At 39.7% G+C, this 17,256-nt stretch overlaps 1 protein-coding gene across 1 annotated transcript in view; it reads left to right on the forward strand.

Annotated features, from left to right (window-relative positions):
- LOC134639028 (early estrogen-induced gene 1 protein-like) overlaps window positions 1-10,954 on the forward strand; it is a 34,118-nt gene extending 23,164 nt beyond the window's left edge. The window contains exons 6-12 of the mRNA XM_063490032.1: window positions 1,462-1,508; window positions 2,353-2,504; window positions 3,452-3,556; window positions 4,085-4,280; window positions 4,365-4,486; window positions 5,102-5,171; window positions 7,575-10,954. Coding sequence (XP_063346102.1) covers window positions 1,462-1,508; window positions 2,353-2,504; window positions 3,452-3,556; window positions 4,085-4,280; window positions 4,365-4,486; window positions 5,102-5,171; window positions 7,575-7,620 — 738 coding nt within the window. The 3' untranslated portion in view covers window positions 7,621-10,954. The remainder of the gene's footprint in view (window positions 1-1,461; window positions 1,509-2,352; window positions 2,505-3,451; window positions 3,557-4,084; window positions 4,281-4,364; window positions 4,487-5,101; window positions 5,172-7,574) is intronic.
- The last annotated feature ends 6,302 nt before the right edge of the window (window positions 10,955-17,256 follow it).

A 17,256-nucleotide genomic window follows, 5' to 3' on the forward strand; every position in this document is an offset into this window, starting at 1 on the left:
TAATTTATCTAATCATTTAGGTGGTTCCAGTGAGTTATTAACTACGTTTGTTTTAGATTTAATCATGAATTTAAGTTGTTGGTAGCAGAGGAACTCTTCTCTCCAAATCCATACCTCTGGGTCAATGCACTAAATGAAATAAATTTATTATTTTGAAATAGATGTTGGTGATGAGTGATTCCCTTTTCCTCCCGTGATGAATAGTGGACCGGGTTGTGCTATATTGTTTACAAGGTGCGAGTGATGGTTTGGTGATTCTGATAACTTTCCCAGGCTGTCAGATTTGAGTTTATTGTCATTGTTTTGAAGTACTTCGTTTTTTACCTGATCGTGTTACAAAGGGTAGTTCTGATATTGGGTATTTTTACATTGATTTTTCTCTATGTCTAACCATGAGTTCTTGTGACTGTCAAACTAAATCCAGTTTACTAAAAATGTAATTGATTAGTAAGGTAGTAATGTTGTACGCTGGGTGCCTCTAACCCACCAAGAGATTTTTTCCTTCTGCAGGGTTGATAGGGATATTTTAGGGTTTTTATTTTTCCAAGAAACCTGTTGTCTGTGGGGTGCGGGGGGGGGGGGGGGGGGGGGGGGGGGGTAGTTGGAAGCAATTAAAACAGGTAATTAAGTTGTGGAAGCATCTTCATTTTAACTGTGGATAAAGGGCTGATCTGGAAGTTGTCACATTTAGGTTGTGAGTAAGTATAACTCGAAGTCTTGTAGTTTCAGCTGAGTAATGCCAGAAAAGCTGGTTTTGTCAGGCATGCTTCTTGTTTGGATGTTCAATATCGTTTCCTTCATGGTTTTGTTTTCTTGACTAACTTCATTTCTTCGGTTAAAGTTTTAACAGTGTCTTGAAGTGCACTAATACAGTGCTGGAATTTTTCGATGTAGTTATGCATACATTTCAGACTTGATAGGAGTTGTTTATTTTGTTATGTAGTGCTACAAGTAAGTCCAGTTTTTTATGTATCGATGCAAGAACACTGACTTCGATATCTGTTGTCAGTAGGTCGCTGGTGTCGGTCGATGATGTCTTCTTGCCTTTGTGAGGTTTCGGCATCTCCTGTTGCGTTGTGGATTTATCCATATTATCCATTGTGAACTGGTAGTAATGATTATCAGAAACTTAGATGAAAGATTTAAAGGTATTGAAAAGTGTCATGAAAAGGTTTGTTTACCCTGAGTGGATGTGTGTGGCCATGATGAATCTGATGAATGAATCCATGATGAATCTGATGAATGACTCCATGATGAATCTTGTGACCAAAGTAGTGCTTAAATAAGCTTTACATTGATGTACAGTATCACAATCAAAGATTATTCTTTAGTTAGGGCTTTAAAGTACTTTTTTGTTTGTTTGTTTGTTTGTTTCATTGTCTGAAATCAATTTCCTGTTTGAGATGTCCTTCAAATGACAGAGTTTTAAAAAAAATGCTCTTTTAATTTTTTTCCCAAAAGGTGATCATTGGGATGACCCTCCTATCGGGAGATCCGTGCTTTAAAACGTGAGTAATCCTCAGTGTGAGATTTAAGATGTCACAATGAATTCTCAAAAGATGTGCTAAATGATTAAAACTGACAAATAAATATGTGATTAGCTGTGCATGCAGGGCTCAGGCATCCTCTAGGTTGCTAGGGAAAAATGTGCTGCAGCAAAAACCTTGCGATTGGTTTGATTGGTGCCAGATTTATGTAGTTGCCTGCAGTTTGCATGGAAGATGATGACTTGTCTGCAAACACTCTCCAACTACTTGCTGGGCAGTAGTAGTGACACTGTGAAAAGAGTGCCACAAACTGGAAACGGGAACATTTGCCTCCAAAGTAAAAGCTGCACCTTTGGAAACATGGTGGTTGCCGTGATAAGGCACAACTTTTACTGTGAAGGCGAACATACTCCAGACCACAGACAATAGTTTTTTAAAGTGTTTTTTATTGTGGCGGATTTTAGTTACACTTTGAAAGTCTTGAAGATTTGTTTATTTTTTCTTTATTTTATATTTGTGAAAGTAAAAAAACAAACAGACTATACATTTCCAGCTTAATAAAATATATTTTCTACAGTATTGCATAGCAGTAAAACCTTTTGCGCAATCCACTGGTATTTAATATGTTACTGATATTTAAAGTTCATTTCAACCAGATTCCTTAGTGCTTATAACTTTGTGCCGTTCTGTCCTTTGTTGCCAAAATGACTCAGTTTTTCCTCCCTCAATAAAACAAATCTTATCTGAGCATGCCAAGCTAAGCAGAACTGCACCTCTGTCCCCATTTAATCTGTCCCAGGCTGATAAGCTGTGTATCTTTTCTCTTTCTCTTTCTCTTTTCCTTTTTTTTTTTTTAACCCTGCAGACCTCAAAGCACAGCAAAGTCCATCTCAATCCCAGGACAGGAGCACACCCTGCAGCTGGACTGCAAGGGGGAGGGCACTGCTGAGCCTGGACCGCCGGGAGGGGTTTCCCTGGGCCGAGCCTCCAAACATCGGCCTTCCATCATCAGCTCAGGTACACGACGTGTGCTGCAGCCACGAAGAAATAGGACTGAAACTGAGCGTCTGTAGCAGTCTGAAGCCTAAACTTTGGGCATGTTTTATATGACCTTTCATCATTTTAACAGGTTAAGTATGACAGAAAAATAAGGAAAAGCACAATATGTCTAAGAGGAAGAGGATGGTATGTAATACAAAGAGCAAATATGTAAATGATCAGTATATTATACTTGGAAATCTGCAAGGTGTACTTTACTGTTTATCTTGAGTTTTAGGGAGATATTTGGAAGGATTTGAATTTGATGAGCAGATTTTCTTTGGATTCTGAATCAATAAAAATGGTTTTACACTCCCACAGCTGTTTTCCAGGTGCAGTGAAGTTTGAGTCAGAAGAGATTTGAGTTGAATCCAAGGACAGATTTCTCTTCTTCATCATAACCATCCACGAATGTTAAAGCCAAACGGCTCCTGAACTCTGTGGCATCTGTCAAACTGTCAGACTGAAGGATAAATCCTACTGAAGTGATGTCTAAAACAAATGAGATTAAGAAAAGTATGAAAGATCAGATAATGTGTTCTTGAAACTGGACTCCGATCTTTTAGATCTCGGCCCAACTTTCCTAAATCTCAGCCAGATGTTTTGCTTGGAGCCAGAAATTCCCAGAGTTAATTTTCTTTGTATGGGAAAACTAGCCGACTGTGTTTAGGATTTTAGGTTTGAATTAAACTAAAAAAAAGAAACTTGTTTTCGTTTCAGACTTGGAAGGCTGAGTTTGTTAACCTTTTCCATGCAAAGAAAACGTGCAGATCCTCAACCACAAGCCGTAAATATATAGATGGTTAGATTTCTGCTGTGAAAGTGAAAAGACTGCATTATGTCTGCTCTTTACGGACATTTTTACCAATTATTATCACGTATGAGGTGGTAACAGTGGTACTTTTTTCTTCTTTGTGTACCTTCAGGACTCCTGGAGGAATCTGAGGTGAATCAGTCGGTTCCTGCAGAAGCTTTCCAGTCTGGTCACTCTCGTAACTCCAGCTACGCCAGCCAGCACAGCAAAATCTCAGGTACACAATCTCAGGTCTCACACGGATGTTTCATCCAGCTCTTCTTATGTTTTTTAATTAATTTTATAGGATGTTGAGACCTCTTGCTTTAATTAGTGTTGTTGAGTTTGTAAACAATTTGATTTCTTTCAGTTTTTTTTTTCGTTGTCGTTCCTTTCAAGAAAATGATCAGGAAACTGGGAACCATTAAGTACCACATGACTGTAAATGTAATACACCTGTGATAGTCATTGCCTGAATTTATGAGAGGAGTTTATTTGGCAGTGTTTTTTAAAAATTCAGAATATTAATTGCCCACATTTTTATAATAATATAATTTAATGTAAGTATAAAAATGTTTAAATCCATGGTTGGTGATGCTGCTCGGTTCTTCCAGTTTGCCAAGATCTCTGGGAAATTTCCTGATGAATTAAAACTCAATAAAAGGAAAAATAATCTGGTATTTAGCATATTGATGACAGGGTGAGCATGATTTTAACACCGCTGCTGTTTAACATCTGACACCGATGTCCTCACGGCCTTCTGCAGGATACAGCACGGAGCACTCCTGTTCCTCCAGCCTGTCAGACCTCACGCATCGCAGGAATACCTCGACAGGAAGCAGCACTTCCGGGGGCTTGTGCTTCACGGTTGACACCCCCCCAGATGGGGACAAGGATGCTGGACGTCCAGAGAGACCCCCTCGACCCCCACGACCAGTTTTACCCCCAAATAGGCCTCCGAGGTACACACAGAGTACGCTTGGTCGTGTGATTGGTAACCTAGTTCTGTTCAAACTACATAATCTTCATTCTCCACTGTGTTTCAGGAGGAAGCAGGACTCGGTGGAGAGTCACCCCTCGTGGGTGAACGACACTCGCATGGATGCCAAAGACATTGTGGAGAAAATCGTCCAAAGCCAGAACTTTGCAGACATCAGCCACACTGAAGGTACAAAAAAGTACCTGAAACAGCTCATAAAGATTTTTTATTATACAATCTCACTTGAAGCAGCGAAACTGGAGGTAAAACCTTCCTGAAAAGACCACACAGTGAACTTATATTTGACTGAATCACCTGAAAGTGTTTGATGCCTGGGATGCTGGTTGACACCAAAATAAGAGGGAAGTTTCAAAAAAAATTAAGAAAAGATCAAAAACATGCTGCTTGGTACAATAACTTTTCAGAGAAAATACAATTTACTTATTTCCGGAGTGTTTTCAAAAAGTTTACTGGCTGCTGAACGCAGATGCACGCTTTACCGGCAATTTGTAGTCTGTGTAAAGCTGATGTGAATTTGTGGGAAATGTTGTCATCACCAGCCGTAGCTGCAGACTTCAGTAAGGCCTCATTTGTTTACAGTGAATCTCTTCACATGAAGGTCTCACAGTTAATTTTACAGCAGCTTATTGATGCCTAAAAGCAGAAAAAGGCAGCTGCTGCACCATCTTTGGACCGAGCTCTTCTTCAGTTTTCCGACTCTGTGCTCCGACACCCTCTCTTCGCTGTGCCTTCTGGTTTCCGTCAGCTGGCCTTAACTCAGTTTCTGTGTTTCTGGACTTTCAGACAGCAACCTGCGCCTGTTCGTCAGCAGAGACGGAACCACGGCGCTCAGCGGCATCAGGCTTGGAAATGGGTGAGGAGCTCTGCTGTCTTTGTTTTTGGTTTATTTCTCACTTCCCAGAACTTGAGTTTCAGTATTGGAGTGCAGGAGCTGCATGAAGTCTAGTCAGTTTCCAAAAATACTGGAAAATCACAGCAATGTAATAATTTACATACCGTAAATCTCCCTCTGAGGACCCAACTTTGAAATATGAATTTAAAGCCCTGTCCTCCTCTTCCCCTTGTTTCACCATCTCTATGTCACTCTCCCTCTGATGCTCACTGAGAAGTTCAAATAGGCTCCTATGATTTGGCGGCTTCTTCCTTTTTCTAAGAGTTATGGCTGTAATTCACAGCAGTTATGGAGCACTCAGTCATGACACTAGAACTCATTCAGTTAAACGTCAGGTAAATCAGTCTGTCCAGTCGGGAAGCATAAACTATTGTGAATTCTTTTCAGCTGCTGTATGAAAATTATAACTTCCAGTTATAGTACACTGTGCTGTTCTGAGCTCAGGTCCCACTAGAGGATACTCGACTCCTCATGAAGTCTGATTACACAGTCTGCTTAGAAACATGCATGAGTCACTCACTGGAGGTCCTTCTGTAGGGCTCTGGCTCCCCCAGCTCCTCGTTGCACAGATAGCAGTTCTACTACTGGGTTGATGGCTTTGCCAGCTCTTCTTGTGTAACAGCCCCTGTCCTACTATCGCCTTAATACTTTTGAAACTGTGCTTTGATGGAGCAAACCTTCTCGGGGCTGCAGGTCCTGTCTCAAGCTGTGATGAGGTGATAAGCACACTAACTAGGGCTGCCACAAACGATTATTTTGATAGTCGACTAGTCACCGATTATTTTTGCGATTAGTCGACTAATCAGATCTTGCATCCATTGGACGTAAAACGTACAGCTTATTGCACCAGCATGCATCTGCTCTTATATAACTATCATTAGCTTACAGCTTTAAGTGTTTAAAGTATGTGCTAACTAAAAATAAAGACAAGATGATAGTTTATTAAATTTTAATGAAATTTGCAGATTGTTTCGGTGAAGTTTAATAAACTCCTTGCTATCTAAAATATAACGGGACACCGGAGTATATTCTCGAGCATCTCACACTTCTGATAATCAGTTGTCTGCTTGACGTTTATTCAGCTGTGTAAAAACTATAACTTTAATCTCAGGCAAACCGATTTACTCAGGAACAAATAAAATACTAAAAAAAAAAAGCCAAACAATAACATTTTTAAGTTATCTAAGTGACTTATGTATGTTTAACCTGAGTAGCGAAAGACGGCGGTGGGTTTGAAAACCATTTGCCGGGAGTCCGGTGTTCTCACGGGCTCTAGTGAGCCTTTCCCCCGGCTAGCTATCGAGCTAGTGGTTAACAGACGTCTCCGAAAACGTCGGAGCGCTTTTGAAAATATGTGGTGTCTTGATAAACTGAGCAGATATTTGAGGTTTACACAGCTACATTCTCGCCTGAAAATATGTTAAACGTTTATTTTGTGACCCAGAAAGAATAATAAGAGTAATATTAAAACTAACTAGCTGCCGCCATTGTTGGAAACTGAGCTGGGCTGCGCTATGAATTCTGGGACAGAGCTACTTCTTCTTCTTCGGGGTTTAACGGCAGCTGGCATCCTTGTACATGCAGTGCTGCCATCTTCTGTTTCAGTCCGTTATTACACTCTTAAATCCTACTACTTATTCCTGCGGCTTTTGTGGTCTTACAAAGCTTCAAACGACGCGTCGACTATTAAATCAGTCGTCGACGATTTTGATAGTCGACGTAATCGTGACTAGTCGACTAATCGTGGCAGCCCTAACACTAACAAAAAGCAAAACTATAGAACAATCAGTGAGGAGGGATAAGGAGAGAGAAATGGATTCAGTGGTTTATGCTTCCTAACTGTCCAGATTGATTTCCCTGAAGTAGTTTTACTGTGATGATCCAGTGTTCTCTCAATTATTTTTAGCAGGTTATTTTCCTTTTTTGCTGTCTTTCAACAAAACTGATTATTTTGAAGATAAAAACCATACTGATTCGTTTATCCCATTAGTTCAAAGAGGTGTGCTAAAGTCCCGAAACCACGCTGCTGCTATTCAGAGTTTCACAAGAACAGAATCAGCATTACGGTTGGACCAGAGAGAGAGGAGGTCAAACATGGATCATAGAAACATGAAATCATAAAGTGCAAGTATAAGACGAGGGCTAAATTACTGCTACGTGTGAACCAGCACATCCGTTCTCCATTTAGAAGCATATATCATGCATCTGAATGTGAACATGCACAGTTCAGTCCTATAGTCCACTTTCTTTTTTAATCCGTTTTCATGTCTGTTTTCACTGTTTAATGTGGAGAAACGGTAAGCTCTGAAACCTAATTCTGCTTGCTATTGCTAACTCTGATTCTCTGTGTTTGGATCCCTGCAGGGTGCCTGCTGGTGGCTACGAGCCCGTGGTGATTGAGAGCCATTAAACCGAGCAGCAGGAGAGGCGACACGTTGACCAGCACGTGCATCAGCTCGACTTTTTTTTTTTTTTTTTCCTGGAGCTTCAGCTGGTCTGATGCCGTGAGAGGAAAACCTCATCAGTGTGCACTTTACGTGAAGTTTGTGGCAGCATTCGCACTGCGCTCCGTTAAGCTGTTTCTGTGACTTTTAAAGGGCGACAAAAATGCACAAAAACGTTTCTCCTGAGCTGCTGCTGTGACACAGTAACAGCAGGTTTTATAGATTAAAAAATTATTTCAAGCATTGAGCTGATTATTAAGCTTTGTAATAAATGTACACTAATCCAACGTGTTTTTAGCTTCAGAGCTGCCAAAATTCCTTTAAAATGCACGTTTAAGACAGCAGCAATCGATTGAACATTAACTGGATGCAGTACGTACTGAAAACGTTAATGTACTACATGCATGAAAATACATACTGCTGCCTTTAAATACCTCTCAGATCGCAGTAAGAAGGGCAGATTATATTCACAAATCTACTTCAGTGTTTGTTTCATTTTTATGGAAAAAAAGTTCATATATTTTTAATCTGACTGTCCTGACACCAAAATGAACTCCCGCTCTGAGTTGTCAGAGTTAAATCTCTTTCATGGCGTGGACTTGGATCCTGAACACGCTCCTGAAGGATAAAGTTAGGAGGTATTCATGGACCACAGCAACGATGAGATGAAACTCAGTGACTCATTTGCAGCTTGCAGTTAGTAGAACTCTGACAGGACCGTCAGTTTTCACATTTTTAAGCTGCAGAATTGTGATGTTATTTTCAAACTCAATACTGTTTAACTACCACAGGAAAAAAAGATAATCATACTGCTGTGAAAAACCAGAGTTTTATACTTCAGCATTCTTGTCACATCTACAGCTGTAGTATTACTTGTTGTAAACCTGTAGAATATCTAGCGTGTTGTGATGATTGTTAATCACGTACAGGTGTCTGCCTCCATAGATTTACATGCATTTGGAGGCCCGGCTCTTCCTGAGCAATATGGCCAGCGCCTGAATGCAACCAGATCTCTTTGTATACATCTGTGGCTTATGCTGAACAAGTAGCATGGAACACAGGTTATTCTGGCTTCTTACCTAAATAACGATGGAAAAAAAATCCATCCTCTCTCGAGTAGGTGAAAAACACTACAGGGGTCGAGGTGACTCTCCGCCTTCAGTCTGTTAAATCTCTACAGAGATGTCATACATTAATGCAGAATCTGCAGGCAGGGGACAGGATGCCTGGTTTTCATTTGCCAGCTATTTTCAGTTTTAACCAGTAATTTTTGAGCCGAGTTTGGCTGTTTGCAGGTAGGCAGTCTTAGCAAATTAAGTCTCGATCTTCAGTTTTTAGGAGCCTTCTTAAATTTATCTGCTTTCATTGTCGGAGTTTAAAAAGTTCAACAGAACAGAAAGTGAGTTTATTCATATTTTCTGCTGGTTATTCTCAAAATCCCACACATCGATCACTGTGCCACATTTGTGTTGCTGGAGGCGTTAAAAAAGAATTAGGGAAAGGTTTCCATTTCCAGAAGTCCTCATCTGAGGCTCAGCAGCCAAGCAGGATAACTCTCTGTGCATAAATGATTAAAACGTGCCTAATTCTGAAGCATCTGATCTCCCATTGAAGGCACCAAATCAACACTGAATGTGATCCAGATGTTAAAAAACAAAACAAAACACTGAGCAGAAACTTTTTGTTTTAGTTTGAAGTCATTTCCTGTTGATCAGGGAAATCACTACAACCACTCTGTGCCTGTAAAGTTTCTCTTAAATGACCCTAAAGCACGATGAAAACTGTTAAGTCAGAGTGCTGGTGAAGAGAGAACTGTTTGTTTGTTTGTTTGTTTGTTTGTTTGTTTGTTTGTTTGTTTGGGGGGGGGGGACTCACTTCAGCATGCTTAAATTTCGAGCTGCACTTTTGCTCACTCACATGGACGATCAGTTAGTTAAATTACATTTGTTCTCTCCTCAGAAAAACACTTTCTGTGCAGTAAACTCTGGCGATGGCCTTTTGCTGCGAAAGCCTCTGTCGCCCCCTGGTGGAGGGACAGGGTTTTGCAGGGTGAGAGTCCAGGCCGTTAGACTGCTTTGTTTAACAGCAGATCAGCAGAGTTTCTGTGTTGCCAACCAGCGGGCTGGTTTAAGCTTCTTTTAAAGAAAGTTTTCAGCTGCTCTACAAAGTTTTCCACCTCAGGATGGAAAATAGATTTTTATCCTAAAGAAAGAGTCTTAAAATCTTATTTTTCTTTTTGTATAACAATCAAAAAAGCTGATAATGCTGTGAATTGCATAAAAGTTGGGCCTTGTATGTTTACTAAACTCATGGCTGAGTTAAAACAGGTCATTTTGCTGAAGAATAAAATATATTTTGCTTTATTAAATGTGTAAAAATATAATGGAAATGCATAGATTTCTCATAGATAACCAGCCTGGAGAAACTCAGACAGTGATAAAGGATCTTATCTTTTCATATCCTCAGAGAGTGATGTGCTCCTTTATATACATTTTAACCAGTTTTTCTTTAAGAGAGCTTTCAGTTACTCAAAAGTAAAATAGATTTTTGTTTATCTGATTAACAGGAATGTGAAAAGATTTTTTTTGTTTGAAGAAGAGCAGTACAGTTTAGCCGGTCTTCTTCTTCTTCTTTTTTTTTTTTTTTGTCTTTAAATAATTTGTTCGCCCCTTATTGTATTTTAAAGATTAGAGACTCAACAGCTTTAGATTCAATTATTGATAAAAAATCATTTTTAGTGTTTAGGTTTGGAGTTTGTAAAGGCGTCCTGATGGGCTCTGAGAAGCTGTTTAGAGACGCCGTAGCTGCAGAGGTTTAAGAATTTATAGTAAAATGAAACCGAGAAAAACAACAAATTGCTCTCCATGTTTATTTAAAAGGTAAGATTTTAAGACTCTTTATCAGTGAACTTGTTATCTTTTTACCTGTTCTGCTTCATATTATGCTCATTATAGATGTAAGTTTATTAATCACACAGTTAGTTATTCTCACATTTGGGGATGAACCACTGAGGGTTTAGTCAGAGTTTAGGGTCACCAGAGCCTTTTGATTTAGTTTAAAGCGTTTATTTATATGGTTTTGGTTCTGTTTGGAGGTTTGTCATAAGCTATGCACACAACTCGCCTCCCTGTGCTTTTGTTTTTTCTTTTAGCAAATTCTTCTATTATAACGAAACTAGTGTAACCTAAATTTATAGAGATTGAGTTGGAAATGTTCTTCCAAACACACAATAGTTACAATGATTCTTTATTTTTTTTGTATATTTCTTTTAAAAGATGACTTCTAAACAATAAAAAGCTAACCCGAGTTTGTCGTTGTGTTTTTCATTATCTTAATATCATATAATATGATATATAGAATATAATAATACAGAGTCACAAGGATGCTTAACAGAAAGATCCGTCCATTTTCTGTTGTTAGTATTTTTCACCGAATCTTAGGCTTTTGTTAAGGTCTACCTCACCGAAACTACATGAACCACAGCTGTAAAGTTACAGCAGTTCATAGCATCGTTACTAGAATGGTTTATAGAGTCAGTATGAAAACATTTAATCTGCTGCGAAGTCTCTTCTGTATTGAAAATGCAGCTACTAGAACACCTGCTCATGCAGAGTCATAAGAGAAATACTGGCAGTCACTTTTTAGCAAAACACCAGCAACTCTACGCCTCTGGTCCCATCCGTGGTCTCCTCAAAGCTCAACAGATCACACCATTTGATTATCTTCTGGTCCAACATTCTCAGAACTTCAGAGCTTTCATTGGTTGGTTTGCTTGAAAAAGTAGACAATAAATTAGATGTAATATCAATAACAGCATGTGGATACATTTCCAGGATCATCCCACTCTATATAATCCAAATTATGGAATGAAAATACTCCTTCAATATTGGGCCAAATTATTAACTTTAAGTGTAATCCTCCAACTCCACCAGCAGAGCGTGCTCTACACAACCGTATCAGCTCTTCGCTCAGCTGGTAAATAATCGCCACTTGCTTCTGCATTAGACTTCAAATGCATTTGCCAGAGTTATCATATTTTAAAGATCTGAATGTATTGTATTATCATCCTCTCTACTTTTAAGATCAGGCTTCAGTCGTTTCTTTTTAATAAGCTTATAGTAAAAGTTTGACTTATAGGTTTAAATTCAATCCCTAAATTTGACCCTTACATGCTCTTTTGATCAAATTTGACAGCAGCAAAAATAATTTAAATATCATTTTTTCAGCCCGAAATTTAATAAATTTTTATAAAGTGTCCAAAATGCACAATTAACAAAAACAAACAAAAAAGTTTAATACTGTTATACAGCTGGCACAATTTTCTGTAAATTGAGGCATGATGGTGGTTTTAGAGAATTTTCGGGAATGATGACACGTGGACATGAGCACATAAGGAACAGAACATACAGGGGTCAAAGGGCACCTTGAGAGATGGTTGCTGAGTTAGACAGAAATAGGGCAGCAGAGTGCTACAGTGGTTCATAAGGTCAGCTCAAGGATTCTGGTTCAAATCCTGGCAGGAGAGTTTCTGTGTGGATGTTTGAACCACTTCAGAGTACCTGAAGTGGGTTTCCTCCAGTTTCCTCCCACAACCCAGAAACAAGCATGTTAAGTTAACAGGTAATTCGAAACTGGGAAGGAGTCTAAGTAGGCAGTAAAACTAGGAAAGTGCAACATACAAGCAAATACATTACATTTACAACTGCAAGCTTAAGTCCCCATAATAAAAAAAATTGAACCTTTGACAAAATAAAAATAACTTTATTCTGAGTTAATAGATAACGAAAGGGAGTTGGGGAAGTCATAAGATCATAAATGTGCTTGATCTGCCATCTCATTGAGAGTGGGAACCCACACATAAACCCACATAAAGTTTCCTGCCACAGACTGGCCTACAATAAACATGTTTTGTGCTCTAAGTGTGAATTAATATTCATATTTATGATGAAAAACAGGACATGCTCTCATGTGATAGTAGATGCTTTCCTCCTGTAAAACCCAAAACATGAACTATTCCTGTGCTCTGAAACATTAATCAGGATTAATTGTTCATTTATTAATTTCAGGGTATGTATACACTATAAATGATTCTCTAGACACTTACAGTCTAGAAAGTTGACCTGAACCATAAACTTTGAGCAGTATGTAAGCGTTATTTTACCCTAATTTTTTGGTTATTCTTTATTTTGTTTCTGTTAGTTTCCATGGGGGGTTTGCTCATTTTGGGAAAGTTTTTTTTTTTTTTATTGTTGTTGTTCAGTTTCAGTTTAGCTGATTAGTTTCAGCACTAGTTTAGTCTTTAACTCAGGGGCGGTGTGTCCGTGTGAGATTTATAGTTGTTAGATTTGGTATTACTGCACAAACACAACAGTTCGTGACACGTAAACATCACGGTCTTATTAAACATGTGCCTCCTGATACATGTAAGGTCAACAAATTCCCCTATCATCCCACGGTGGTGGGGATATGGAAAATATTATGATGGGGAGTTACTTCTTAATATCTCCCGAGCATCACAGAGCATGTATGCAGCAGAGGAAGGGCTCAACTGATTGGTGTGTTTTTGTTTTTGTTTTCTTTTTTAATCTCATAATGTCTTTACACAATAAATCCCCATTAATGAAGACCAACAAATAGAGTCGTGGTAAAAAGGAAGTACAGCCTCTTTAAATTCTAAGGTTTTGTGCATCAGAAGCAGTCATGCGAAATACTGAGCTCATCATTAATGTTTCCGGAGGAATCAACAAGATAAGAATCAGCCTGGTGCTGATAATCAAATGAACTTGATTAACTGATCATAAACAGGTGTAAACGCCTCTGTAGAAGCAGATGTTTTTGTGGTTTGCATGTTTGGAGCACTCAGATGTGTGTTAACACAATGCTGAGGAGCAGCAGCTGTTTCCGTCTGGGAAGGTTACTGAAGTCCTTTCCCAAACCATTTGAAGTCGATCGTTCTACAGTGAAGAAAATTATTCACAAGTGGAAAAATATTCAAGACAGCTGCCAGAGCCTGAACTGTGCTCAGATGCAGCTTTGCAAACCTGAGCCGCACTGTTATGTTTAGCTCTTCTAAACAAGCTTTCTTCTAATCCAGGGGTGTGGAAATCCAGGCCTCAAAGGACGGTGTCCTGCAGGTTTAAGATGTTTTCTTGATCCAACACAGCTGATTTAAATGGCTAAACAACCTCCTCGACGTGTCTTGAAGTTCTCCAGAGGCCTGGTAATGAACTAATCATTTGATTCAAGTGTGTTGACCCAGGCTGAGATCTAAAACCTGCAGCACACCGGCCCTTGAGCCCTGGAGCTCCCCACCCCTGTTCTAATTGGACGGTCATGAACGTTAACATTCAGCATGCTCACTGAGGCCTGTAGAGTTTGGGTTTGTTTGTTGCAGTTTCTCTGAACATTGCAGTCTGACTTTGCGGCGAATTTGCTAGGACGTCCACTGTTGTGTTAAGAAAGACAGTTTTTCACATGACTTGCACTGCAGCACCCTCATATCTAAATATGATCACTATAGATTGCAAAAATCCAACATTACAGCATCCAAAATGTTAATGCTGTAAATTCAGAGTCGAGCGACAAGCTGGTGACATCACAGCGGCTACATCTTAGGTGGGATTCCCTCATCGCCTTCGGTTTGGCAACACAAGAACTTTTCAACTTTTGCGAAATATCCAGTCTCGTCCTCATTTCTTACCTAATACTGACGAGCTTACTACGATGCACAGTCAGCACTTTCGCCAGCTTGCCTTCATAGCTTTGCAAAAACTTTGCAAAAACTTTATTTACAGAGGGCTTTTCCAGTCTCACCCCAGTGCATAAACATGCAGCACCTTTTGATTCTGTAATCTTGAATTGCAGCGCACACATCAAATATGACAGTCAGCAAAACGAGTGCCCGCACTTTATTCTTTTCAGTTCTGCTCAGAAACAGTGTTTTTTTCTTTCATTTACTGATACAGAGAAGATGTGTGGTTAACACCTCAAAGCGACATAGGCATTAGCTACAGTTTATGAGCTCAAACCTCACAGTTCTGGTTTAAATGGCATTAACAGATAGAGAGTTTCCTGTATCTGGGGAATCAAGAATCCCACGTGTTAACTGCATTGTAGAGATGGCAGTAAGTGACAGTTACTGTGAAATAGGATGTGGGACCTTTCATGGTTGCATGTCTACCCAGATGAATAGCTAAGCCGAAGAGCTTAGTTTGTTTCCAAGTGGAAAGTGAAAAGGCGTAAGGTCTGAGACTCTAAGGTGGAACTTTTTTCATGTCAACATAAACAAACAGAACATAGTCAGAAACGTGTACATATGTTCAAACCAGCAATGAAAAGAGCAGGAAGTGGAATAACCATGGAAGTGTAGGCATGCTGCAGGAGGGGGGTCTGAAGTTTCCATTATCGTCTCAGAATGATAAAAATGAGTCACGGTGACCATCACCCCCTCCAAACTTCAAATGTGAATCTTTGAAGGTTGAGTCTGCACACATGAGTAAATCCGAGGTCGGCCTGATGGTGGGTTATTTGTGGGTTTTGTGGTATTCAGGAATTTGGATTCTTAGTTCGAGTTTGCTGTTATTGTGGTGTCTAAATTTGGTTCATGTGTTCACACCTTCATTACACGCCCCTAAAAAGCACTCGATCATCACAGTATACGCAAAGTCAGGCGTTCTTCAGGGATATTAGTCTGTCCAATGAAGAAGCAAAAACCACTGAATCCATTTCAGTTGCTTTGCTGCAAATCAAACAGACAGCAGGTGCACTGGAGAGACGACAACCATCCACAGAGGGGATGTTTTGCAGGCCACAGACCTTATTCCTTCTTTTGCTTTTTGCTATTGTTATTGTTTCTGCTTCTAGCGTGAGATGCTAATCCACTCTTCAGGTTGCACAGATAGTCCAACTCCTCTTCCAGGATACACGCTGTCATGTATCCGAACCAACCCTTCCTGTGACATGCTGTCAAGGAAGGGTTGCTGTGTCTGCCAGCACACTCTCAGTGGTGCGGAGGAGAAACTATGAGACACAAGGAGAGCTACACAGGACCACAGAAGGACATCAAGAAAGCAGCAGGACTCATATCTGCAAGAAAGAACAGGAGGAGTTGGACAAAATCACCTTCAGTTGGTCACTCCTGCATGTTTATGACCAACATGTCTGGCATCCTTTAGCAGGACCTGCCTCACTGGAAAACACCCGAACTGGCAGATCCACCTCTGGTACCCTGATCTCTTCACAGATAACGGGAACAAAATATCCCACAGTTTCTCCAGACTTGTATCGGTTTTAAATGCATGCTTAGCTGGTTTCACTGTTGTAGTTTTGCTTTTGAGTTCTTGGTGTTTAATTTACTTAGGTTTCTTTTCTGGGCTCCCTTTGTGTTTCCCTGTGTTTCTGTTCCTCCCTCTGTCCCATCTTTCTGTCTCTCTGTTTACTCTGCGTCTTTCGGGTCGCTTCCTATTTTACTTTACTAACTACTAAAGTAGTTTTATTTTGCATCTGTCTTCCCAATTCCTTGACTGTGCTCAACTGTGATGTTATTTGTAACTCTTCAGTGTACAAATAACCTGTTTATACATGTGTATACATGTTTTAGGTAGCGGTTCTGAAAATTACCTAAATGGAACCTCAGATGAAGAATAAATGACATAATATACTTTACCATTATTTATTTAACAAAAACATTTGAGATAGCTGCCGATCTTCCCAGGAGTAGATGTCCCAGCAACTTCACCTCAAGCTCAGACTGTGCAATGATCAGAGAAACTACAAACCCCCACCAAGAGCTACAAATCAGAAGTAACTAGACGAGGCTAATAGACAAATATGTGCATATGAACCAAGGTCTTTGTTTCTGTGATAAAAATGGTTCCAAATATGAAGGACACTGTGATGGCTTGATTTCAGAGATATTAATCTCTGTCTCTCTTCCACAGCATGTCTTTTATCCCGTCTTCCTTCCATCTTTCTTTGCCTTTAGACAACAATTCTGATGGCAAAAGAGCCAAATGGGCCAGGCACAAAAAAAACAACAAAAAACAACAAAAAAACAAACAAACAATAAAACTTGAGGGAACTGTTGTTGTGATTTGGCGCTGTACAAATAAAATTGAATTGCTCTCTAATCAGCTTACACATCCAGCTTCAGTGTCAGCTGTGTTTGTTGAGGGAAGTACAGGTTTATACAGTTAGGTCTATAAGACTTTGAACAATGACAAGTTTTGTTGTATTTTTTTTTTTTTATTACTTCCTGAAATCCTGATTGAGCGGGTTCAGCTCAGGTGCTTTGGATCATCATGTCTTTGCAATGTGAAGCTCTGTCTGATCGGTTTTTCAGTTATTTGGCGGAAACTGAGCAGAGAATACAGCCCTGTAATTCAATTCAGTTCAATTCAGTTTTATTTATATAGCGCCAAATCGCAACAACAGTCACCTCAAGGCGCTTTATATTGTAAGGTAGACCCTACGATAATACATACAGAGAAAAACCCAACAATCATATGACCCCCTATGAACAAGCACTTTGGCGACAGTGGGAAGGAAAAACTCCCTTTTAACAGGAAGAAACCTCCAGCAGAACCAGGCTCAGGGAGGGGCGG

This window comes from Pelmatolapia mariae, linkage group LG12, assembly GCF_036321145.2.
Source record: "Pelmatolapia mariae isolate MD_Pm_ZW linkage group LG12, Pm_UMD_F_2, whole genome shotgun sequence".
Classification (NCBI taxonomy): Eukaryota; Metazoa; Chordata; class Actinopteri; order Cichliformes; family Cichlidae; genus Pelmatolapia; species Pelmatolapia mariae.